This window comes from Anomaloglossus baeobatrachus, chromosome 5 (genome assembly GCF_048569485.1).
Source record: "Anomaloglossus baeobatrachus isolate aAnoBae1 chromosome 5, aAnoBae1.hap1, whole genome shotgun sequence".
NCBI classification, from domain to species: Eukaryota; Metazoa; Chordata; class Amphibia; order Anura; family Aromobatidae; genus Anomaloglossus; species Anomaloglossus baeobatrachus.
The window spans coordinates 141,891,966-141,919,642 of NC_134357.1; the positions used below are offsets into that span (position 1 = coordinate 141,891,966).

Sequence of the window (27,677 nt, forward strand, 5' to 3'; positions counted from 1 at the left end):
TACTGGAGCAATTTATCCTTGTCACATGAGACCAAAATTGAATTCTTTGGACGCGATTATACATACCATCTTTGGAGACTAAAAGGCACTGGCAATCACCCTAAAAACACCATACCAACAGTGAAATTTGGAGGTGGGAACACACTGAAATGGGCCTGTTTTTTTAGCATACTTAATTGTCAAATTTCATATAATTGAAGGAAGAAAGAATGAATAAACAAATGTGCAGAGACATTCTTGATCAAAATTTGCTGCCATCTACCAGGATGATGAAGATGAAATGAGGGTTGACATTTCATCAAGACAATAATCCCAAACACACAGCCAAGGAAAGTCGAAGAACAAAAATAAAGCTGCTAGAATAGTCCAGCCACTCACCTGACCTGGATCCAATAGAAAATGTATGGAAAACTAAAGCTCAGAGTTAAAATTCTGAAGGTTCTGTGGGCTTCTTCTATGAAAAGTATGTGTAGAAAAATAGCGAAAATCACACCTGCGCAATGCCATACAGGAGGCGTCTTGAAGCCGTTATCACCAACACAGGTTTATATACGAAATATTAAATTTCAGTAAGTGTTTCAATATTTTTTTCCCCTGTCATTTCTCATTCTTACATTATAAGGTATTTTATGGACAGCTATGGTTTGAATTACTTTTACCTATGTGTGGATTGGATGAGTTGTTACTGACATCGGGTGAGAATTTCATGTCAATAGTGCCTTTAGAAATATTTGTACTTAAACACTGACCATGCCACCAATATTCTATTTCACCACTGTATGTAATATGGGACCAGCTTCTGTGGTTTTTTTTGTTGTTTTTTTTTAAGATATCCTGCTTGCATAATTAATTAATACTTTGACTTTTTTTTTTCTTTTTGGTACATTCTGGTTGCATAACGGAGTACATTTCTGTTTTCAGTAGTGGTTTCATGTTAATGAGATGTTTTAATTTAAGCTGTTGTATTTATTGGGATTTTACAAGCACAAACAACCTAATGCCTTTTCTTATTTTTGAGCTCCCATTCAGCTACCCTACAGCCATCCTTATGGTGTGTTTATATCCTGAAGTTCCTGCCAGCATTTCTGCCTCCGCACTAGATTTACTAAGAGACAGAGCTGTATCTGTTCCTTAACTAATACACTTCCACCCTCTGTGTCCATCCATTCCACCTATAAAGCACCATCCTGAGACTCCAATACAGTCTCAAGATGAACAATTACTGCACCGTTTTTTCCTTCCTAACATTTTCCCACTTCACCTAATATGTGCTATCCTGAGAATTTCCTGCAGTCATGTAAAATTATGTATGCTGACACTGGCTTATTCAATGCAATGTAGGGGAGCAGTGAGTCCTATAATGTAGTCATGTTTTCTAATGTAACATGAATGATTCAGCCTTCATCTGCAGGGAACGCTGTGGGCTTGGCGTGCGAGCTCTCATCAAAGGCAGTGAAACAACTCATGAAATGCATAGCATGTCATTAGTCGTAAAGGGGTTAACTGGTAGTATAAATGATACCGAAATTGTGCAAGACTTTTTGCGTCGATGAGTTCCATATGTGCCATACCTTATCAAATATCAAAGAACTGAAGTCCTCAGTGGTTGATACTTTTTAATGGCTAACTAAAAAGATGGTAATAATGGCAAGCTTTCGAGACTACTCGGGTCTCTTCATCATGCATGGTATAACACAAAATCTGAAGAGTCACATATTTATACACAACAGGACATAGAAGAGTGCAGTAAAAAAAAAGTTATGTGAAGCAGAACTATCACTATGGCAAGAGCTTTTTTTTTTTTTACTGCACTATTCTATGTCCTGTTGTGTATAAATATGTGACTCTTCAGATTTTGTGTTATATTGAGCCTGATGGAGACCTGAGTAGTCTCGAAAGCTTGCTATTATTACCATCTTTTCAGTTAGCCATTAAAAGGTATCAACCACTGAGGACTTCAGTTCTTTTAAACAAACTTTTTTTTTTTTATCTCTACTGGCACAGTACAAAGATATAATTTACCTGTATCAAATATCTGAAGGCATCATCTATTTTGATGCACTGTTTTCTCTTGAGTGATTGTGTTTACAAATTTAAGTGTAGGGGGACAATTATAGGTCTTGTAGTTATCCGTATCCTAGCAAGAAATGGTTTCTCCAAGACAGATTTTGATATGTGCACTCCATATTTCTTCCTCTAGTAGCCCAAATAAACATTTTGGAGCAGAATTTTAATAGCAAGTAAATTATGACCTTTAATTTCTCATGGGCTTCACAATGCTACAATAACCTGTGATGGAAACCCCCATTAAAAGTCTGCAGAGACTTCAGTCTGTAAATGAATGTAGAGTGTATCAGCCATGTATGTAAGTCAGGAAATATGGGCTATTGGAACTTAAAATACCAGTTCCATTATTATTTATTATTATTATTTATTATTATAGCGCCATTTATTCCATGGCGCTTTACAAGTGAAAGAGGGTATACGTACAACAATCATTAACAGTGCAGAACAGACTGGTATAGGAGGAGAAAGGACCCTGCCCGCGAGGGCTCACAGTCTACAGGGAATGGGTGATGGTACAATAGGTGAGGACAGAGCTGGTTGCTTAGTGATCTACTGGACTGAGGGCTATTGTAGGTTGTAGGCTTGTTGGAAGAGGTGGGTCTTGAGGTTCCTCTTGAAGCTTTCCACGATAGGGGAGAGTCTGATTTGCTGAGGTAGAGCGTTCCAGAGTATGGGGGATGCACGGGAGAAATCTTGTACGCGATTGTGGGAAGAGGAGATAAGAGAGGAGCAGAGAAGGAGACCTTGTGAGGATCTGAGGTTGCGTGCAGGTAGGTACCGGGAGACTAGGTCACAGATGTAGGGAGGAGACAGGTTGTGCATGGCTTTGTATGTCATGGTTAGGCCCTGTGCGCACTGGAAAATGGAATTTTCTCAAGAAAATTCCACAGGTATTTAAAGATTACCGCACCCGCGGTAAAAAACCGCGGCAAACCGCACCCGAAAACCGCATGCTGTGGTTTTACCGCGGTTTTGCCGCGTGCGGGTTGGTATGTGCTTTATTGCATTCAATGCAATAAAGCACATTAAAAAAAAAAAGAAATTTCATTCTGATATCGAGAAATAGACAGAAGAATAGATAGACAGAGGGATAGATCGATAGAGGGATAGATAGAGTCCCTGTGAGCACACTCTGCATTTCTCAAGGTCGGCAGTGAGTTCACATTACCGGCCGTGGGAAATGCCCTGGAGTTACCTCTGCTGTCTCGCTGCGAGGCTGCATTCAGCAGTGTCTGTGTCAGTCGCGGCTGGATGCAAGCCTCGCAGGACGTCGGAGCTGTGGATTACGCCGGAGCTTTGTTTAATAAGGGGTTAATAAAAGGGTGAACGAGGCTTGTTTGTGTTTTATTTAAAATAAAGGATTTTTCTGTGTTTTTTCACTTTACTTACGGGTTGATCATGTCAGCTGTCACATAGACTCTGCCATGATCAAGCCTGGAGTTAATGACTGTGATCCGCCACTATTAACGCCTTGTATTACCCTGACTGCCACTGCTACACGGCGGCAGGAAGAGCCGGGGACATTCTGGTACTGCCGCATAATGCATGCGACAGTGCCGGGGCAGCTGCGGCTGATTATTCTGGGCTGCTGGAGGTGGGAGTAAGGCGGGGGACATTAACCCTGCCCCTCTCCCTCCCCAGCCTGAGAATACCGGGCCGCCGCTGTGTGCTTACCTCGGCTGGACGGTAAATATACAGCGGAGCCCACGTGTTTTGTTTTCTATATTTCCGTTTGATTTCTATGTGTGTTCTATGTGTCTGTGTCTATGTCTGTGATGTCTGTGATCTGTGTGTTTACTCTCTGCACGGCTTCCTGTTCCTGTAATGACATCACTTCCCTGCAAAACCGCAGGCAAGCGATGTACATTACCGGAGGTAAACCGCGAAATAACGCAGGGAATAACGCAGCAAAACGCAGTGAACCGCACAGAATTTGCTGCCTGCGTCATTTCCTGCGGGATTTCACGATTACATTGGAGTCAATGGAGTGAAATCCCGCAGCGATGTGCGGAAAAGAATTGACATGCAATTGTTTTTGCTGCGGGAATCCCGCAGCAAAACATGCAGCTGTCAAAATCCGCCTAGTGCGCACAGGATTTTTTTTTCCCATAGGTTTTGCTGGTGATTCACTGCAGAGATGTTATGAACATTTTCTGCAGCGAAACATGCAGCAAATCCGCAGAAAATCCACGGCAGAATCCGGTAAGTGCGCACAGGGCCTTTAGTGTTTTGAATTGGAGTCGTTGGGTGATGGGAAGCCAGTGAAGGGATTGGCAGAGTGGCGAGGCTGGGAGGTAGCGAGGGGAGAGGTGGATTAAGCGGGCCACAGAGTTTAGGATAGATTGGAGGGGTGCAAGAGTGTTGGAAGGCAGGCCAGAGAGCAGGAGGTTGCAGTAGTCGAGGCGGGAGATGATGAGGGCATGCACTAATGTTTCAATGTTCCATTGACTTACTATCTCCAAACCTTAGGTGTGAATCACATTCTAATCCATTTTGGCAAATACTTGTAAAAAGAAGTTTTCTAATATTCACTTAACCCTCATCTTTGAGTATTTAATCGTTCTTGAAGATTCCCTTTAGGTAAATTGTATAATAGACCCTTTAGTGTTCAAGAAAAATGTGGGAACTATTAACATGGCGGTCATCTGTGTCTGAAGGATGTGGAGATTTAGTCTTGTCTTAGTCATCAGATCACAATGGTGATTTCATTCATATAATTTCCTAGTGACAAGGCAGAACCGCTGGAGAATAGGGCAGAGACGTGCACAAGTAAAGACATGGGGGCTGTGAGGTTCTGGCGTCATCATTGTCACATAGACAAAGAGGGTCTATTATATAACATTTCAGTTCGGGTTATTCATAACGAATCCCAAAGTACTATTCCGGTATTCGTCACGAATACCGAACCTAATGGAAGTCAATGGGAGAAAGACAATTTTTCTTGTCGTGACGAATACTTGAATAGTACTCGGTATTCGTTAAGCATTATCCAAACACAAATAGTTACTATTCCCTCATCACTACTAATTAAGCCTGAAGTGAGAAGCTCCTCTTCTGCAAAGATAGTCGTGCTAGGATGGATCTCCACTTTTGGTCATTTTAGCTAAAATATGATCGTACTTGTATTTCATGACTCCTTACCTTGACTACATTACTGAACATCTAATAATTGGAAATGATGATCATTGACATTGCTGGGCATAACTTTTTTTTTTTTTTTCCGTTACAGGAATATATTTATCCAGATGCCACAGACAGACAGTACTTAAATTTTCTCCATAAAACGGCCAAAAAAACAGGTTTTAATTACTTAGAATACAATCGACTCAAGGATGATATTGCTCAGGTATGTGTTTTGGTTTTATTTTGCAATATTTCTTGGCCCAATGTTGATGTATAAGTTTCCATGCTGATTAAAATTTTGGAGATTAACAAAATTGCATACAATTCCCCATCAATCTGTTTTCTATCGGTATTGAGCACCTTAATGCCATCTTGTTTTCCCCTGGCACTGAAATGGTGCATTACGAGTGAAAACAATGTTGGCAATCTAGAACATGTTGAGTGCCATGGTGATTGAGGTGGATGTATTACAGCGTTATATTTCTAGGTCTAAAACCTCTACAGCATTGGCTACACAGAGGTTTTAAGGAGCCACTTATGACTAGTCCCCAGTTTATTTTGGTCAGTGGCTTCTGCTTCATAGGAGTATGTTCACATGTTGCAAATGTGGTAAAGTTAAGACATCCACATGATAATTGGAAATGCTGCAGATTTTATATCCAGACACTGGTCAAATACCTTTAGATAGCATGGCAGCATGTGCATTACACATTTTGAAACTCTAATTCAATATACTTATAATAATATATTTAATATTATTTTAATATTTAAAATGCAGTAGTTTTCCATCTAGAATGTGCCCCAGGAATTTTAAAGCAACTTGGATTTTTTATATGTATACAGCGCATTAAATAAGTATTGTACACGTCACCAGTTTTCTAAGAAAATATTTTTCAAAAGATGCTTTTGACAATTTCTCACCATTTGTTGGTAACAACCCATCCAATTCACACAGGCAAAAAATCATACCACACAGAGCCTTGTGAAAGTATTCACCCCCTTGACATTTTTGCCGCACAACCTGGAATTTCACTTTTTTTTTTTTTTTTTGAGGGTTTGCATGATTTTATGTGAAAGTTCAGTTGTAGGCATATTCATTTGGTTTTCATTTTGTGAAGCAAAAATCAAATAGGAAAAAATAACTGGAAACTTCAGTGTGCATAACTATTCACCCCTTTAAAGTCAGTACTTTGTAGAGCCTCCTTTTGCATCAATTACAGCTGCACGTCGTTTTGACAAAAGTCTCTATGAGCTTTCCACATCTTGCCACTAGGATTTTTGTCCATTCCTCAAGGCAAAACTGCTTCACCTCCTTCAAGTTAGATAGTTTCCTCTGCTAAATACTAATCTTCAAGTCTGACCACAAATTCTCAATTGGATTAAGGTTTGGGCTTTTGCCTAGGCCACCCCAATACATTTACACGTTTCTCTTTTAAACCATACGAGTTTTGCTTTAGCATTATGCTTGTTAAAAGGGGAACTTCTATCCCAGTCTCAAATCACTGACGAACCAATTTTGCTTAAGAATATCTCTGTATTTCGTATCATCCATCTTCCCCCTCAATTTGTATAATTTCCCTTGTCCCTACTGCTGTAAAACATCCCCACAGCATGATGCTGCCATCACCATATTTCACTGTGGGGATGGTGTTCTTTGGGTGATCAGCTGTGTTGGTTTGCTGTCAAACATAGCGTTTACCTTGGTGGCCAAAAAGTTACTTTTTGGTCTCATCTGGTCATAGCACCTTCCGCCATAAATTTGCGGAGTCTCCCTCTTGTCTTTTGGCAAACTCAAAACAAGCTTCCAACTTTTGGCTGTAAGTAAAAGCACTGTAGATGTCCATAACTTTAAGTTATGTGTAATAATGAGAACTGACACAGGTGAAGAGTACTGAGTGCGCTTACTAAAATATATTCAATGCTTCATACAAAAGCCTTTTATTGTCGATGACCGCTTCAAAATGCCTCCTGTATGGAGATACTAGCCGCATGCATTGCTCAGGTGTGATCTTTTCTTTCTTTCTTTCTTTCTTTCTTTCTTTCTTTCTTTCTTTCTTTCTTTCTTTCTTTCTTTCTTTCTTTCTTTCTTTCTTTCTTTCTTTCTTTCTTTCTTTCTTTCTTTCTTCCTTTCTTTCCTTTCCTTTCCTTTCCTTTCCTTTCCTTTCCTTTCCTTTCCTTTCCTTTCCTTTCCTTTCCTATCCTTTCCTTTCCTTTCCTATCCTATCCTATCCTATCCTATCCTATCCTATCCTATCCTATCCTATCCTATCCTATCCTATCCTTCTTCTCTTCCCTTCCCTTCCTCCCCTTCCTCCCCTTCCCTTCCTCCCCTTCCCTTCCCTTCCTCCCCTTCCTCCCCTTCCTTCTTCCCTTCCCTTCTCTTCCCTTCCCTTCCTCCTCTTCCTTCTTCCCTTCCTCCCCTTCCTTCTTCCCTTCCCTTCCTCCCCTTCCTTTCCTTTCTTTTTCCTTTCCTTCTTTGGGCCAATTCTTCTACACACTCCTCAAATCCCTAAGGTTCTATAAGCTCTGTCTATGAACTCTGAGCTTTAGCTCCTTTTCATACAATTTTGAAAGGATTCAGGGCAGGGGATTGGTTGGGCCATTGTAGCAGCTTTTAATATTAATTCTCTGAAACCAATTGAAAGTTTGGTTGGCCGTGTGTATAGACTGCAGCAGATTTTTATCAAGCATGTCTCCCTACATTTGTCCATTGATCCTTCAAATATATAACGTTTCCAGTGCAGTATAATGAAAACCACCCTCAAAACATGATGTTCCCACCTCCAAACTTCACTGTTGGAATGGTGTTTAAAGAAATTCCAACAACATAGTGTGTATTATGGCATCCAGCGTTTAATTTTGGTCTCTTCTGTCCAGACTATGTTCTCCCAGTATTTCACAGGCTTATCTAAATGTTGTTGAACAAACCTTTTAAATGCGCTTGAGCGTGATTTTTTTTCAGCAGTGGAGTCTTGTGTGCTGAGCGTACATACAGGTCATGGAGGTTGAGTGCATTTCTTATTGTTGTCTATGAAACAATTGTACCTGCTTATTACTGATCTTTCTGTAGCTTTCCACTGTTGGTCCTTGACTCTTGGCCAACTCTTCTGATTCACTTCTCTCCTCTGTCTGAAACCTCGCAGGATGTACCCAGTCATGGCCAGTTTATGATGAAATATTTCTACTTCCAAATTATCGCCCCAACAGACCTCACTGGTTGAAACTTCAGTAGTTTAGAAATTTTTCTGTAACCAATGCCATCAGTATGCTTTGCAACAATACAGTTGTGAAAGTCTTGCAACAGCTCACTGGTTTTACCCACTATGAGAAGTTTCTTCTGTGGCATCATTTAAACCAGCTGACACTATTTTTCACTACGTGGCAGGACTGCTTACTGATTTATTTCATCTGGTGCCATGACTTTCCATGGCTTTTTGCACGTCTCTTCAGATGTTCAATACTTTTTCACTGTGTCATTTCTCATTACTACACGCAACTTAATTTATGTACAGCTATGGTCTGATTACTTTGCCTGTACGGATTGGATGGGTTGCTACCAACATCTGGTGAGAAATTCATGTCAATAGAACTTTTTTTGGACAAGAGATAATTTTGAAAAATGTTTAATTTTTGTTTTGATAAACTGCTGCAAACTGCTGCAAAAAGTGCACGTAAGGTATAGCAAACCCGACATTTTGGCTATGTAAGCCTTTCTCGAGGTTTTGCGTGAAGAGGAAGAAGAGACGCCACCAGCTCCACTGCCACATTGCTTCATCAGGACGTTTCCTTCTTCCCAGGCTCTCACAAGCAGTGGCACTATTTCCTTAATATTCTGTTCCATGATCCCTGGTTGAACCTTTTGTACTGCACTAATGTGGCGCCTCTGAAATTACTCTGCTTGGCAGTTCGCCTGTGATTCATGTCTCTTCTCCTTCCTCTCCACGCAAAACTTCGAGAAAGGCTTACATAGCCGAAACGTCGGGTTTGCTATACCTTATGTGCACTTTTTGCAGTTTATCAAAATAAAAAATTTCAAAATGTTCAAAATTCTCTTGTCCATATATCGGAGTGCTGCGTCTATTGTTATATTGCGTTATATTTGTTTACCTCAATAGCACCTAACCATTGAGTGGTAGAGCCTGACTTGCCTCATTTGCAATAGAACCTTTTAGACAACACACACACATGCACGCGCGCGCTCTTTAATACATACTCTTTTTTTTGTGGTTTTATAAAGTCAATCAAATATATAATTTTGTTCATTGTCTTCCACCTTTTAGGTTGAGTTGGACCTTAAAAGACTGCGTGATCCACTGCAGATGCATCTCCCGCTCCAACAAATTGATGACAAGGATAGATCATTGCAGGACTCTTAAATCCCCAGCAAAACCTGTGGATCTCTCTTGCCTTTGAAATTAAAGCATTATTGGTGGTAGCTGGGATGTGGTATTGGGATGGTTGATCAGTTCTCCCTCTTATTTCGTGTTTCTTCATAACTTTTTTTTTTTTCCCCTTCCAATAAACGTTTAAGCTGCTGTTAAGAACGAGCAGAAGAAAATGGTAGAAAGCTGAGCTCAAAGCCTGGACTCCTCCTAAGGCTTGGGAAATGTGCTTAATCCATTAGTTATTTTACCTGTTGGTGAATGCAAGTGGATGATTACCAGATAAAGGTTCTCAATTATGATCTTTTTTTTTTTTTTTCCTGGTTTTGTGGCACGTTAGAATGTTTCAGAGCGCCTGTAGGACACATTGGGTTAATGGTCTGCTGGTTTAGAGGAGACATGTGTAATTTAGCCCACAATTATGGCTTTTTGGAGGTTCATTGGACCAGTAGTAACCTCAGCATAAAGCACGTCTCCAGTCTTCAAACCCTTTTTGTGATGATGTGAAGGCGTTCTGATTCTTGGCTGTCATGATGGTCTCCAGGTTCATGCACAAGCATTTCTGAGCTGTTCAGTTTTAATCCAAGCCCCAAACACAATCAAACTTTTGCTATGCATTTTAAGAAACCGCACGTGATATATATATTTTTTTTTGGGTAATCACTTTATTAAATGTAATTTACCCCCATCCCTCTCTCTCCCACTTCCTTGGCTATATATATATATACTTCAGGGGCTCAATGCATGATAGGTTTTTATGTGTTTGGATTTTTTTTTTTCTTTTGTTGGGAGAAGTTCCCCTGTTCTGCACTCTTGTTTGGACGATCAGCAGGGTAGAAAATCAGGGTTGCATGAATATGAAGGGGTTACCACCTTATTCTAATGCAATGAACATCAAATTTCTTCATAAAGATTTACATCTTCTGGTTCATCCCCTGTTTATAGAAGCGCAACATCTTCCTGGATGAAATATCTGATATCCAGCCTTGTCTATATTGTGTACAGTATCTATGTACCACTGAAGGATTGGAGAGTGGCAACGACTGAGACATCATCTCCAAAGTTTTCAGGGGTTTTCTTGCCTTTTATTTCCTTTGGAATAAGCTGCTCTTCCACAGACTTTCAATATCAAAATGGTGCAGTCTCTTGTTGGGGTTGGCATGGGGTAATGATGGGTGGTGTTGGGCTTCAATTTTGCAAAGACAATTTTTTTTTTAAGGACTCCCCACTGTGAAAGGCTCCTACTTCAGGGAAAGGATTACAGAACTAAAGAAGTGAAGCCAGATGACTGGTGCCTTGCATATATTGATAAAGAGAGGAGATGTTCTCTTCATGCATTATTTGACTGGCAGTTACGTTACCATGGACTCCTTGCCAGCCAAATCTAGTGCCCACGTGGAACATGGCTGGCAAATGCTGCCAACTGTAGTCTTAAGTAACTGCCTCTAACCTAAGGCTCTCCTCTCAGGTGGACTGAATCCATTTTCCATATTTTATTTGCTTTTTTTTTTTGTGTCCTGTATTTTTTATTTTTTTGTCCCCAGAGTTGTAGATCCATGCAGAACATACCTTACAAGTAATCGGCAATAAACCACTTCCAGACATAGTGTGACCTTGCGTTTTCTGGAGGTGTATTCATATGACGTTCATATCTTTTTATAAATGTGCCCATCAATATATGGTCATCTCCTGGGCATGAATGTCTGCTATGGAATCCGTCTGATCGACAATCATCTACACTTATAGACCCTGGTAACAATACAGATCATTGGTTGACTGACGTCGTTGTAATTTGTTTTGACATTTAAAGGCAACACAACCGAATACTGCAAAAGATTTTTTTAAGGAGAGTTTGGGTCACTACTCCTGACTTGTCTGTCTTGTAGTCTCCTTTAATTCTGGATTACTGTTTGTTTTTTTTTTGGGGGGGGAGAGGGGAGAGACTATATTTCCTATATTTCAAAAATTCTACTAGTTGACATCTAGGTGTTATCAGTTGGGGTGTCGGACTCTTACGATGGCCGATCCGTGCTTACAGTGCCCACACCCCTTGGCATGAAGAATGGTAATGCCCAGTTATTCATAAACTTCTCAGAAGAATATCAGAGGAACGGTCATAATGCAGAGTAATAAGAAAATATGAGCCAGAATTATTTCATGTAGATTGCAAACCTATACTAAAACAGACAAGTTAGGAATGCTGACTGCTCCTTTTTATTATAATGATGGCCAAAGCATGATCATTAAAGTTTTTGCTTGGGTAACTGTGATCTTAGGCGAGATTTTTTTTTTTCATTTTTTTTTTTCATTTTTTTTTCCTAACACTAAAAAACCGAAAGCTTTTCTTTGCCATTTGCACTTCTTATGCTGAAAGAGCTGAAGAAAATAGCAACTTAAGCCCGTCAGCAGCAAATAACCTGATCCTGTTTGTAAAAATGGATTATAAGAACAGTAAACAGGACTTGTCGCTGAAGGGTCTGGTATGTGTGAGTGTGCGGGGAGGTTTGGAGCATGGAGGAATGTCCTATAAATAAGCAAAATATAGATGTGTAAAATCCTGTATCATTTATGAAATATGTATAAAAATGTAATTCTGCAACAATAAACACTTATTCAGTTTTTCAAGTAAAGTTTGAAGTTTATTTTCTTTGTCCTTTTAGACATGTAAATATAATCTGATTTGTTGTGTATGATTGCTATTTGTGCATCAAAGGATGGATCCTATCCTATTAGACAAACAACAAAGCCATTTCTCCATTGAGCACCAATTAAAGGGAATTTGTCAGCAGGTTTTTGCTATGTAAGATGAGAACAGTATGATATGAGTTAAACAGCAAAAAACAACTGTGCTTTTCTTATCTGTGTTTTTGTTTTTTTTGTTTTTTTGTTTTTTTTTTAATGGTTTTACCCTGTGATTACCATTACAGGACTAGAACTTAGCATGTAAGGCAGTCTGATGCCTCCTGCTACCATTAACCTTTCACAGTCAATGCACCATCTCTATTGAGAGCGTGACATAGACAGGGGTAGCTCTTCTATGTTCCTGAATCTAAATTCTTTAAATGTTTCAGAACGGCTGCAGCCAGTAATCTGTGATACACGGATGGCATCAGGATCTCTTGGCCTGCATTATGTTGCTGTCAGATGAAGTAGCAAAAACCTGCTGACAGATTCCCTTTAATACGCTCTTGGTCTTACATAAGCACATGATAAAACGGCACTTATGGTTATGTACATTGTACAATTATTGTAAACAAGTATGCAAGGGCACCTTTGGTTTCACTATAATAGTGTTACCTAAACCGTGTCGGTCGCCCAGCGAAAAGGCAAAGCGCTTGTTCATCAGATGAAATGATCCTTTGTGCTACTGAAAATGATGATCGGCAGCACAGAAGATCATTTAATCTGATGAACAATCGTTTTGCCATCGCCCTCTGTAAACAGTACTTGTGATGCCAAAAATAATCGCAACTTACCGCAGATTAAGTGCGCATCTTAGGAGGGGTCTACCAATGTAACCTGATCATTATATAAATACATACTAGTGCATCTCAATAGATACCAATATAATATCCTCCAAAAGCTAATTTATTTCAGTAATTCAATACAAAAAGGGAAACGCATACAGTGAAGGAAATAAGTATTTGATCCCTTACTGATTTTGTAAGTGTGTCTACTGACAAAGACATGAACAGCCTATAATTTTAAGGGTAGGGTTATTTTGATAGAGAATATCCAAAATAAAGTCCAGAAAATCACATTGTGTATAAATTATATAAAATGATTTGCATTTTGTGGAGAGAAATAAGTATTTGATCCGCTACCAACTATTAAGAGTAATGGTTCCCACAGAGCACTTAAGGGAATGTGCGCACATTGCGTCGTGTCACTGCAGAACTTTTTGCAGTGATTTGGCAGCTCATGTGCGATTCAAATCACTGCAGAATCACTACATAATGAATGCAGTGTTTCTGCAGAAAAAAATGCCGTGCCGATTTCATGTGCTCGGGATGCTGCCTCTCCCATATACAGAGCGGGAGCTGCATCCAAAGCGCATGAAAGAAGTGACATGCTGCATTTTTGAACGCAGCGATTTGGATCAAAATTTTCAGCATCCAAATCGCTGCGCTCAAAAAAGCAACGTGCAGATGGATTATGCATAATCTTCATAGATTGCTGGGGACGCAGGACACATGCATTTACACTGCAGTGTAAATGCATGCAATACGCACATGTGCGCACTCAGCCTTAATGCTCCTAATCAACTCGTTACCGTCATTAAAAACAGCTGTCTTAAATTGTCACCTGTATGAAAGACTCCTGTCCACAGACTCAATGAGTCTAATTCTAACCTCGACAACATGGTCAAGACCAAAGAGTTGTCTAAGGATGCCTAGGACAAGATCATAGACCTGCACAAGGCTGGAATGGGCTACAAAACCATAAGTAAGACGCTGGGCGAGAAGACAACTGTTGGTGCAATAGTAAGAAAATGAATGAAATACATAATGAGTGTCAATTGACATCTATCAGGGGCACCATGCAAAATCTCAACTCGTGAGGTATCCAGGACCATAAGGAAGGTGAGATTTCAGCCTAAAACTACACGAGGGGATCTAGTTAATGATCTCAAGGCAGCTGGGACCACTGTCACAAAGAACATTGGTAACCCATTACGCCGTAATGGTATAAAATCCTCCAGTGCCTGCAAAGTCCCACTGCTCAAGAAGGCACATGTGCAAGCCTGTCTGACGTCTGCCAATGAACACCTGGATGATTAAGAGTGATGTGATCAGAGGAGATAAAAATTGAGCTCTTTGGCCTTAACTCAACCCACTGTATTTGGAGGAAGAGAAATGCCTATGACCCAAAGAACACTGTCCCCACTGTCAAGCATGGAGGTGTAAACTTGTTTTGGGGGTGTTTCTCTGCTAAGGGCACAGGACTACTTCATTGCATCAATGAGACAATGGATGGAGTCATGGACCGTAAAATCGTGAGTGACAACCTCCTTCCCAAGACATTAAAAATGGGTTGTGGCTGGGTCTTCCAGCATGACACTGACCCAAAACATACAGCCAAGAGAACAAAGGAGTGGTTCAAAAAGATCATGGAGTGGCCTAGCCAGTCTCCAGACCTTGAACCAATAGAAAACTTATGGAGGGAGCAGAAGCTCCAGGTTGCCAAGTGACAGCCTCAAAATCTTAATGATTTAGAGATGATCTGTAAAGAGGAGTGAAACAAAATTCCTCCTGACAAGTGCGCAAACCTCCTCAACTACTCACATCAACTGCTGTGCTTGCCAACAAGGGTTTTGCCACCAAGTATTAAGTCTTGTTTGCCAGAGGGATCAAATACTTATTTTCCAAACGCACAAAAACGCAGCAAAAAACGGATACCACAAAAACGCAGCTAAAAAAAAGTGTGCCGACAGCAAAAATGAAAACTCATAGACTTTGCAGGGAAAGAAAAGTCATACAGTTTTCTGAGCAAAAACGCACCCGAGAAACGCACTGTGCGCACATAGCCTTAGTTTTCAAAGTCATTGCAGATGGTTTCCAGATCCTTTCTTGCGGTGTCATTTGTCCCCACATGTATTAGCAGGAATGAGTCGTCATCTGTAGGTCTGAAGAGTATTGATATCCGTTCAGACACATCTTTGTTTTTTTGCACCTGGAAGACACTACATTAATCTTGAGGTTAATCTGCAGACCAGAGGTATCTTCTGGTCTGCAGATTGCGGCCTCTGTTCCTCTCAACAGGGAATCCACCATGACCACCACTCTCCGTTTCTTTCACAACATTCACACAGAAACCCATTCTTTACTGTTAAACATTTAGCACAGGATAAATGTGATCCTAGTATTATACAGAAAGCAATAAAAAAAAAGTTATGTACCCCACAATTTTACCAATAAAAACTTCAACTTGTCATACAAAAAACAAGTGAGATCCATGATCTCTCAATGATAATATAGGGGGCTTCCACATTGCTGGTAGAAGAAATACTCTTGAAAAACGACATGGCTCCCCATCACCCAAATAAAATCCAGTGAAATCTGAGTTTCCAAAATCCAAATGCACCACTAATTCTGAGCCCTACTTGAGCCTAAACTCAGTTAACTCCCAAAACACAGAACTAGAGCAAAAAACTTGGTGACATTCCCTTTAAGTGCTTTAATACAGGCTGCAGGTTACCAGAATATTTGTTTTATATGTATGACTAGGCGGATGACTTGTAGCTCTGTATCAGAATTATGAAGCTCTTCTTATTTTCATCTAACTGTGCAGAATCTGTAACCTATTTAGATAGGATAGAAAATGTTGTAAAATTTCATGACCGGTACAGTAATGTACCTTCAATCCTTTGGGGATTATATTATTATATTATGGGGGGTTTAGCACCTACTTGGCCAACAACTCCTTTAAATTCTTATAATATACCAGATTGAGTTCTTTTAAAGGCTATGTACTTGGCATGTTTAAAATGTGTATTTTTTTTATACTTCCTAAATACAAACTTTAGCAACTTTCTAAATGGTCATCAATGAAAATTCTGTAACCTTTTTGGCTGCTGCTAATTTTATGGAAGTCATTTATCTAGCTGAGTGCCTACAAAAATGTTACAAATCTGTCAGAGCACCGGTTTCCGACAGCTCTCTATTCTCCCTGGTCCTTTCTCTCACCGTTAAGCCCCCTTCACACATGCGTATAAAGCACACATGTGAAAAATCTGCATTCATAGAATGAATTATAGAATGGTAGAATTGGAAGGGACCTCAAGGGCCATCAAGTCCAACCCCCTGCGAGTGCAGGCTTTCCTAAAGCATCCCAGCTATATGTTTATCCAGTTTCCACTTTAAGTTTTCATTGATGGACAACTCACTACCCCCCATGGTAGCCTGTTCCACTCTGACTATCCTTACTAGCAGAAAGTTTTTCCTAATGTCTAATCTGACCCTAATGTCTAATCTGACCCTAATGTCTAATCTAATCATCCCATTGCTATAGAATAAATAAATAAAGTGTGCAGTGTGCCATCCGTGTTTTTCCTGTATGGATAAAGAACAAATGAAATTACAAAGTTCCTATACAGTCAACATTAAACACCCACATACAGCACACGGATTGTACACTGTCATCCACGTGCTGTAAGTGTATTTTAACTGACCCAAAGACTTGTATTGAACCTTGTCATCCTTGCTGACAGAAAAAGCTGACATGTCCCCGTGTGTTTAAAACAGAAACACGGTCCATGTGCAACATGGACGTGTGAAGATCACCATAGGTTATAATGGGTATGTGTGGAATCCTATATTGCATGTAGAGCTACTCCCACAAGAGAACAAAATCTGTAACTTGGATAAGGCTTCAAACTGCATATTTTGCAGAGTAAAAATGAATGCAAGAATTTCAGACTGAACCTCTGTGAAATTTTATTCACTAAAGGTAAGCCGTTACATGTATCATTTTCTTTTCATTGTCAAAAGTGCCAGTTACATTTCAATCTCAAAGGTATAAATATAAGACATGTACTCTGGTTCATAGTAGAATAGTGTTCCCCAAACAGTGGATAAAGAGAACCTCGTGGTTCAAGACGACCCTGCTGTTTGTATCCAAATGGAAGATATATGTTATTACCTTTAACCCCTTCACGACCTTGGACGGATCTATCCGTCCAGGATAGTGTCCCGTTAAGCCCCGCCCCCTGCCGCGGTATGCGGCGTGGATCGGCACACATCAGCTGTTTTCAACAGCTGACGTGTGCCTGCTAGCCGTGGGTGGAATCGCTTCCACCCGCGGCCATTAACCCCTTAAATCTTGCTGCCAAAGTCTGGCAGCAAGATTTAAATGCGCGCGGCCATGTTTGTTACTTACCGCCGCCCCCACCGGAAGTCACGTGTGTTATCACGTGACTATCTGTGGTTGCCATCGTAGCACAGGGTCATGTGATGACGCCTGCTGCTATGATGTTTCACTTTCGTTTTTCCCTCGGCCGAGAGCAGAGGGAAAATCAAAGTGACTGAATCTGCTGTTTACAGCTGTATTGCTGTGATCAGCAGATAGCGATCAGTGATCGGATTGTTGATTGCTATAGCCCCCTAGGGGGACTAGTAAAATAAAAAAAAGTAAAAAAAAGTTTTAGAAAATAAAAAAAACAAAAACCTAAAAGTTCAAATCACCCCCCTTTCCCCCCATTGAAAATTAAAGGGTTAAAAAATAAATAAATATACACATTTGGTATCGCCGCGTTCAGAAATGCCCGATCTATCAAAATATAAAATCAATTAATCTGATTGGAATTTTTTTGCCACTACGCCGTTTACCAAACGCCAAAATTACGTTTTATGGTCGCCGCAAGTTTTACGCAAAATGCAATAACATGCAATCAAAATGTAGCAGCTGCGCAAAAATGGTACCATTATAAACGTCAGCTCGAGACGCAAAAAATAAGCCATCACTGAGCCATAGATCCCAAAAAATAAGAACGCTACGTGTTTCGGAAAATGGCGCAAAACGTGTGTCACTTTTATTGGACAAACTTGTGAATTTTTTTAACCCCTTAGATACAAGTAAACGTATACATGTTTGGTGTCTACAAACTCGCACCGACCTGAGGCATCACATAGATACAGCAGTTTTATCATATAGTGAACACGGTGAATAAAATATCCCAAAAACTATTGTACGATCCCACTTTTTTTGCAATTTTTCCGCACTTGGAATTTTTTTGCCGTTTTCCAGTACACTATATGGTAAAACTTATGATTTCATTTAAAAGTACAACTCGTCCCGCAAAAAAAAAGCCCTCATATGGCAAGATTGACGGAATAATAAAAAAGTTACGGCTCTCGGAAGAAAAGGAGCAAAAAACAAAAACGCAAAAACGGAAAGTGCCCGGGGGCTGAAGGGGTTAAAGGAATATGTCAGCAGGTTTTTGCTATGTAATCTGAAGACAGCATGCTGCAAGGGTTAAAATACAGATTACAGCCAGGTCTCTTATCAGAAAGTGTGTTTTTGTTGACCTGCAATGTTAGGTTAAGCTTCAGTAGCTTTTATCATTAGTGGACTCAGGAGCACGTGAGCTCACATTACACTCTGCCCCTTTGTGATTAGCAGCTTCTGTCTATGGAAATGTACACTGAAAGCCTGCTGTGTGCAGGGGCAGCTTGATGAGCTCTGATAAAACTAAAATAAGTTAAATAACTTGAATAAATTCAAGTAACATTGAAAACGCAATGCTTGTATCTACATCTGTTGAAAATGACATCCATGAAGTTGTGAGCAAAGTTGGCGATATCACAATTATTAATATTTACAAGCCTCCTGCAGTACAATGGCCCACAGAAGTCATTCATGTTTACCTACACCCTACTGTATACATAGGAGATTTTAATAGCCACCACGAGCTTTGGCAATATGCTAGCAACGATGACAATGGCGAGTATCTGGTAAACTGGTCTGAAGCGCATAATATATTCCTCGTTTTTGATGCAAAGGACTTTCCAACTTTCCAGTCAGCAGCCTGGCAGAGAGGATACAATCCTGACTTTGTTTCTATTGCGTGAGACAAAACATATCAACCTTTGTCTACATCTCGATGTGTTGTCAAACATTTCCCTCGTAGCCAGCATCGCCCTGTCATCATCACCATTGGAGTATCTATTCCTCTTGTAACGTCGTATCCGCGTCCTCGATGGAACCTTGCCAAAGCCAACTGGAAGAAGTTTGCAGATCACCTTGATAAGTGTATCGGCTGGATACCACCAATCAGTAAAAACTATGAACGGTTTTGTAAAGCAGTTATTACAGCTGCAAAAAAATCAATACCACGTGGCTTTCGCAAAGAATATATCCCAGGATGGTCTGATGAATGTGAACAACTGTACAGACAATTTCTTGAGAGTGAAGATGGTGAAATTGGTGAGGAATTGTTGAACAAACTGAATGCAGCACGTTGTATTAAATGGATGGAAACAGTTGAGAATTTGGACTTTAAAAGGTCCAGTAGAAAAGCATGGTCTCTTCTAAGAAAACTAGCACAAAACGAATTCTATAACTTCAAATCAAATTGCAGCACATATTGTGAACATATCAAGAAGCCCAAAAGACCGAGCTCACACCATAGAAGTTAAAAGTAAGTTTAAGCTACTAAAATCATCAGTGGCGCCATCTGAAGAATACTCACATGCTTTTACAACCTGTGACATTGAAATTGCTCTTGCTGAAACTAAAATTAACAAAGCTCCCGGCTTTGATGGGATCCATCCTGAATTTCTCAAAAACTGTGGACCTTATGTGAAAAAATGGATGGCAAAGTTCTTCTCAGATATTATGGAGAATGCTCAAATCCCTAGTAAATTAAAACATGCCAAAATAATTGCATTGTTAAATCCTGGGAAGCCTGAAGATAATCCATCAAGCTATAGACCCATTGCCTTGTTGAGTTGCTTATATAAGCTCTTAGAATGCTTAATATATAACAAGATCAGTCTAAAGATTTTCGACTCAATACCTATAGAGCAAGCCGGCTTCAGACCTGCTCGAAACTGTAGTGACCAAGTCTTAGCTTTGACAACTCTCATTGAAGCTGAATTCCAGAAGAACAAGAAAGTTTCAGTGTCGTTTATCGATCTCTCTGCTGCATATGATACTGTGTGGAGGGAAGGACTTTTATATAAATTTCTGAAGGTGATTCCATGTAAGAAAATGATGTACCTCTTGAACAATATGATTGCAAATCGAACTTTTCATCTTATTATGGGCGATTCAACCAGTTGTAAGAAATCTTTAAACAACGGACTGGCCCAGGGATCAGTGCTGGCACCTCTCCTGTTTGCCCTGTACCTAGCTGATATTCCTAAGGCCTGCGCCACACATCCGTGCCTCCGGTACGTGTTTGTCATTTTTTACACGTCCCGGCGGCACGGAGACACTTTAACCAATGCTACCCTATTGTAGCAGGCAGACACACGTAAAACCACACGGAACGTGTGTCCGTGTGCGTTTGTACGTGTGTGCGATTTTCAAAGCGCTGACATGTCAGTGATTTCTCCGGCAGCACGGGTGTCACACGGCCCGCACCCGTACCACACGGGTGTAGTGTGGATGCGGTCCCGTGTGACACGCGCCGGAGAAAACACACATGTCAGTGAAAAAAAAACAAAACATTTACTCACCTTCTCCAGCCCTCCTGTCTCTGCCGCTGCTGCCTCTTGCTGCCGACCGCCGCTCATTAATCTCATAGAATATTCACTTCACTGCCTGGCAGCAGCAGCAGCAGCGGGGAGACGGGAGGGCTGGAGACCGAGGATCAGCACCACGGACAGCAGCGCAGACATCAGGAAGGACCAGGTGAGTATAATAATTACTGATTCTACGTGTGCTATCGCGGATAGCACACGTAGAACACACGTGTCACGCACGTACCAGAGACACGTACTTACCTGCACGCAACACGCAGGGAAAATACGTGTCTCGCGGCACGTGCGTGAATTTCACGTGAGTGTGGCAGAGGCCTAAAACAGTGTCACGGAAATTTGGATATGCCGATGACTGGGCACTTGCTATGGTAAGCAAAACAATGGAGGAAGCAGAGGATGTTCTTACAAAAGATCTTGGTGTAATGGGAAAGTACTTCCGACAATGGAGATTAAAACCTAACCCATCAAAAACGGAAGTTTGTTGCTTTCATTTACACAATGCAAGTGCCAAGACTGAACTTAAAGTACAATTTGAAGGCCAATCTGTTAAACACAATTTCAATCCTAAGTACTTAGGTGTAACCCTTGATAGAAGTCTAACTTTTAAATCCCATCTGGATAAATTGGCACAGAAACTGAAAGCACGTAATAATATTATTCAGAAACTTTGTGGATCCTCCTGGGGCTCGTCAACATCTGTTTTGAGAACATCTACTCTTGCCCTGGTGTACTCTGCTGCAGAATACTGTGCTCCAGCATGGTTAAATAGCTGTCATGTAAACTTAATTGACACTCAGCTGAACAACTCTTTGCGTATAATATCTGGTGCTATTAGACCTACACCTGTTCACTGGTTACCTGTGCTGGGTCATATCGCACCCGCAAATCTAAGAAGACAAAAGCTCCTACTTAAAGAGTACACTAAAGTAGTGAATAATGAAAAACTTCCAATACACCAAAATATCAGAGATGTTACAATACAACGATTGAAATCAAGACACCCACCCATCCGAACTGCAATCACCTTGCATGAACAAGACTTCAATTTAGAGGAGAAATGGCGAGAACTTTGGGTCAATGTAGTAGAAGGTGATCCCCAAATGTTCCCTAATTTACAAAACCCTCCACCAGGCTTCAATCTACCAAGGAAAACATGGGTTACTCTAAATCGTATCAGAACAAACTTTGGCGTCTGTGCAGATTTTATGTATAAGTGGGGAAAATATGACTCTCCGACCTGTGACTGTGGAGCAGATCGTCAAACTATCCAGCACATTGTTGAGGAGTGCCGCCTGAGATCCTACCATGGTGACAAGAAGGATTTCTATATTGTAAATGATAACGCTATTGCATATATAGAAAATCTTGATATTCAAATTTGATTTTTATCCGTTTGATATTTTTCAATCACTGTCTATTGTCTGGTGTTTATTTTTATATGATGGCAAGATATACATTCATACGATTAAATAAATAAAACTAAAATCTTTGATTTTGTCAGAACAGCTACAGCCAATAATCTAAGTGATACATTGTTGGATTCAGGATCTCTTTGCCTACATCATGCTACTCTAGATGAGGGAGCAAAAACCTGCTGACAGATTCCCTTTAAGCACTGACTACCATATAACATAAACAAAAATACGGGCAAATCCTATAGCCAGAACCAATTTACTGGTATAACACCAGTGCGTCAAATGAAAATGCAGATGGAATCTTTTGTATGTTTATTTCTCTATTCTTAAATGTATCCCCCAGAGTCTAAAGGTTGAGGACATGGGATCTAAATCATCCAACAAAAATCCACCTTTATGAATAACTTTTCCTGCAGCGAATTATCTTGGTATCAAAAAGATGCTGAATAAGACTTGTGTGTTGTGGACATTGTTACTTATTCACAGGAAGATGCAAACTGCTGAGAAAAGTGAAAGTGTACGTTGGCTTATTTCTTTCTCTAAATAAAATATGACTGAAGCTTTCATGTTTGCACAGGGGTTAGTTTTTAATAAATCTTTCATGGCCCTCCTCTTGGTCTATTCCCTGCAGATTGCTTCCCAACTTGGATAAGAGGCGATGTTGATTTTGTTTCCTCTTTTATTTATTTTTTTATTTTTTTTTTAAATCATTGACGGCAAAGAGTATTATGGTTATAGTATTGTAATATTTTGCAGACATTTCATAATTTTATATCCTTGAATTTGTACGTTGATCCAGAGTAAAACTTGTAAAGCTTTTATTCTACTAACACAATATATTCAAGATCCCCTGCTTAGTGTTCTAATGTATGAGAACGTGATAACCTACAGAACACTTTCACAGTTTACATAATCTATTTAAAAAGTTAAGTAACTTTACCAATTATTACACTTACGGCATTACAGAATTACAACTTGTTATATACCGTGGTCTGCGGTTGCATTCACAATTCTGTGGGTTTCACAGCTCAACTTTCAGCATTTCTTGCTATTTCAGTAATTAGTAAAGGGATTTTTCCATATCTATTATTTTTAAAGTTCATTTTAATTAATTAGATCTTGGAATAATAATAATAAATTCCACAATTGGATGTGTTTAAAAATAAAAATGTCCCTGTGGTGAGATCTTATACAATATACGTGCCCCTGCTATGTACTCTGTAATGGCTGTGTCTGACTCTTCAGGGACATGGTCTGATCGTACCACATTTCCTGGGCAGGCGAAGATCCAAAAGACAATACAACTGATTCTTTTTGTGAGGTAAAACATTTCACGGTCCTTTTTTTTATTTTTTTCTATTACTTCAAAGAATTATTTGCAATGCCATGCTGTATACTTTACTTCTTCCCTAGCCCAGGAGATGTGGTATGATCAGACCATCTTTCATACAGAGTTTGATTGTATGCATGAAATTCTTAGAAGCACATTTTTTCTGTATGTGGCTGAGAGGAGTGATATACTGTGGGATGAGGGGTTATACGTTGCTGAAAGCAGTGACATACTGCATTATAGGCCTGAATGTAGAGGGAGCTGATAAGTGATATACTGCAGTGTAGCATGAGACTGTATACAGGGGCTGAGAGGTTTGATAGCCTGCAAGATGGAGCTGCATAAAGAGGCTGAGAGGAGTAATGTACTGAAGAATGGGGCTGAGAGTAGCGATGGATTGCAAGATGGGGCTCTATGCAGGGAGTTAGAGGAGTAATGTACTGAAGAATGGGGCTGAGAGTAGCGATGGATTGCAAGATGGGGCTCTATGCAGGGAGTTAGAGGAGTAATGTACTGAAAGATGGGGTTGTGTATAAAGGGGCAGAGTGGAGTGATATAATGCAGGATGGGGCTGTATATAGGAGGCTGAGGAGTGATGTACTTTCATGATGGGGCTGTGTACAGAAGGGCTGATATCGGTGATCTACTGCAGAAGGGGACTGTATACAGGGTGCAGAAAGGTGTTATCTTGCAGGACAGGGCAATTTATAGTGGGACTGTGCGGAGTGATATAATACAGGTAGTGCTGAGAGTGGAGGTGTTCTGCAGGGTGGAGGTGCATGTAGGGGATTGAGAACTGATAGTTTTTAACCTTTTAATTGTTAATAAAGAGTTAAATACTTTCAACACTATGTATCCCACAATTTAATGGAAGTGACATAAGCAACATGAAGAAGTAAATTGTATTGGCACATTTAATCAAGCAAAAGCCACGAAATGTAAACAAACTGTTCCAAGTTGTTAAGTCATCTGGCATAGCAAGTAAAGTAATTGATGTAAGGTGCTGAACGTGAACAAAACTTAGATCACAAAAGGATCAGATCAATCAAGTGATTTTATATTTTTACCCATTGGGTACTCCTGGAATGGCGCCTGAATCGTACATCGGGGTCTGGCACCATTACAGCAGGAGGAGTAGCACATGGGTGGTAATTTAAAAAAAAAAAAACTTGTTTTATCTGATCCTTCTGTCATCAATTTTTGTTCACATTCATCTCAATGGGGTGATCACTAGCTGCGGTGAGCGATGGTGATCTCCACACATGCCTTGCAGGCGCAGCTCTATCTGCGATCCACCCGCGCCTGTTAACTCCTTAAATCGCAAAATGTGACAGCGCAATTTAAAGCACTGCAGCGGGGAACGCACCTTTCCCCGCCGCCATCTGAGGCCCCGTGACGTGATCATGGGGAGCTGATGGTTGCCATGGTAGCACAGGTCATGTGATGGCTCCTGTCACTATCATGACTTAGTTCCTGTTACAGCCGGCAGAGCAGCGGCTGTAACAGAAGAGCAGCATTTCTCCTGATCAGAGCTGTGCTGCTTTGATCAGGAGAAATAAATCAGCGATCAGACTGCTGATACTTATAGCCCCCTAGGGATACTAGTAAAATAAAGTGAAAAAAAAAAATAAATTTTAAAATAAACCTAAAAGCTCAAATCGCCTCGTTGAAAATTAAAGAGGTAAAAAATTATACACATTTGGTATTGCTGCGTTCAGAAATGCTAATCATAAACTTGAGCCCCATATCCCGAAAAATGAGAACGGTACGGGTCACAGAAAATAGCGCAACTTTTTTGGGACAAATTTCTGAATTTTTTTTAAAAAATTTTTTATATAAAAGTAAACCTATACATATTTGCAGTCTACAAACTCGTACCGACCTGAGGCATGACACCAACACATCAGTTTTACCATATAGTGAACACTGTAAATAAAATACCCCCAAAACAATCATACAATCGCACTTTTTTTTTTCAAATTTTTAGAACATTTTTGCAATTTTCGAATACACTATATGGTAAAATGTATGGCTTTGTTTAAAAGTACAACTTGCTCCACAAAAAACAAGCCCTCATATGGCAAGATTGACGGAAAAATAAAGTTAGGGCTCTCGGAAGAAGGGGAGCAAAAACTTAGTCACCTGGGGGTGCAGGGGTTAAATAGTAACATGTCTCATCACCTGATGTCAGTTATAGAAAGAACTCTGAACTGTCCTATGTTGAAGCCATGCCAACTGCAGCACTTGTATATCTTTTTGCCTCTGTCCCCCTGTCTGTCTTCCTTCCCCTTTTGTTTTATTACAGTAGTGGTGACATCTAGTGCACTCACCGACCTTGGGACTATACAGTGTGGATGGCTGGACAATTGGGGACTAAACATGTGACATGCCAACTGGGTCCTGGAAGAGGGTTACTGGTCACCAGGCTGGTTTGGGATGTCTCAGCTGCCTGGCCCGGTTCTGTAACCCAGTCGGTGTCAATGAAAAGGGGATATGGGGATGATGGGAGTAGTTATCCGTGATGCCACCTGTGGTGTGCGGCCAGGTATTAGCCGCTGCTGCTGCTGGAGGTCTTCTCCGGGGTGGATGATAACGCAGCTTAGATGGTATAGCTCTCTACAGGCAGAGCTGATGTCCCGGGGAGGATGTGGGGAGTGGTAATCCAATGTAATGAAGGAGTGCGGGGCACGGGAAGGATTAGACAACACAGCAGTTGCAGTTTAAGTTCTTTACTAACTGAGATGTCACCGCCTTTAGACTGCCGGACTCCGCTGTCATGGGCTCCAGCCGATCCCGGATAGTTCGGAGGTCAGAACCGGTGTTTCCTATTGTGAATACGTTTTCCAGTTTGGGGCTCCCTCTTGTGGTCAGTGCTGGCAGTGCAGTTTGTGTGGAATGAAAGCCACACACCTGTGGGGGACTGGCAATCGGGGTCAGATTGGACTATTTAACTGAGTAGTTTTCTCTTTTTACTTGCCGGTGTTCATTGTCTCCTGTGTGTGAAGGACATTCTGTAACCAGCTCTGATTACTACCAGAACTCCTCTCATATAAGTCTTCTTTGTATCTCTGCTGTTTGTTTTTCCACTTTCTTGTTGTTTTTTTTCTGCTTTAATACTAATGCTTGATTCCTATTTTGTCTGTGTGGAGTTCTTGGTGGAATGGGAGCATTCCCTGCTGGGAGTGTCTGTTTACTTAGCTCCATGATTCTGCAAGATATTGTGTATGTCATGCTTGGTATTCAGTTCCTCATCTGTATTAGTGTTTTTTGGATCCCAGTAACATCAGAGTGCTGATACAGTGGGGGAGAGGTTGTGTGACCTCCGGATTTTTCCATATCAGAAGTGCTGGTATATATTAGGGTTTTTACGGCTGCAGACAGTTGCTCTTTTCTATCCTTTCCTATAAAGATTGTTTGGGCCTCACCTTTGTTGAATCTGTCTTTTCTAGCTTTGTATTGTTTTTCTATATCACCGTAGCCTTTACATGTGGGGGGTTATCTATCTATCTTTGGGGACTGCTCTGAGGCAGATTAGCTTTCTTATATCTCAATCTGTGAGATTTAGTTCTTCCGCTTTGTTGAGGCATCCAGGTCATCGTAGGCACGCCCCACGGCTACATCTAGTTGTGTGTCAGGATTAGGTCTGCAGTCCGTTAAGGTTCCAGCCACTCTGTTACCTTTTAGGATTCCACATTTTTTGATCCTCCTCGGTCCCTGAATCATCAGTTTCCTTCAGAGAGCCCTTCCTCCCTGTGCTGTGTTGTGAGTCCCGGTGTCTTGAAGCTACACTGGGACCTAAGTCCTTGGAATGGTTTCTTTTCCCCGTCCCGTATAGCAGACGGCCCGAGTTTGTTGATGGGGACTGGCTCTATATGCTGCTGTTCCCCGGGCACTGTGTAGATCAAAAGACTTGAAATCTTCTGCCCGGCGGATTCTGCTGGCGGGGACGTGCAGTGTCCACCGGCCTAGGGCTCCACACCCTGAAGTGTGCACTCAGGCCTAAGAGAGCTATGGCGCAGCTCTCCCCTCAGCGACAGTGTCCTCCTGCGTCTCACTTGTTTCCTGGTTGCTGACTGTGACTGTGTGAAGGTCTGAGTGTGTCGCCTTGCTCCCCTGTGTCAAGCTCCTCCCCCCGGGTTCCTGAACTAGTGAGCAG

The 27,677-nt window shown here is 40.8% G+C and overlaps 1 protein-coding gene across 1 annotated transcript in view; it reads left to right on the forward strand.

The window, feature by feature from the left end:
• Positions 1-11,894, forward strand: part of MCU (mitochondrial calcium uniporter) — a 158,875-nt gene extending 146,981 nt beyond the window's left edge. The window contains exons 7-8 of the mRNA XM_075348940.1: positions 5,297-5,413; positions 9,471-11,894. Coding sequence (XP_075205055.1) covers positions 5,297-5,413; positions 9,471-9,566 — 213 coding nt within the window. The 3' untranslated portion in view covers positions 9,567-11,894. The remainder of the gene's footprint in view (positions 1-5,296; positions 5,414-9,470) is intronic.
• Positions 11,895-27,677: the final 15,783 nt, after the last annotated feature.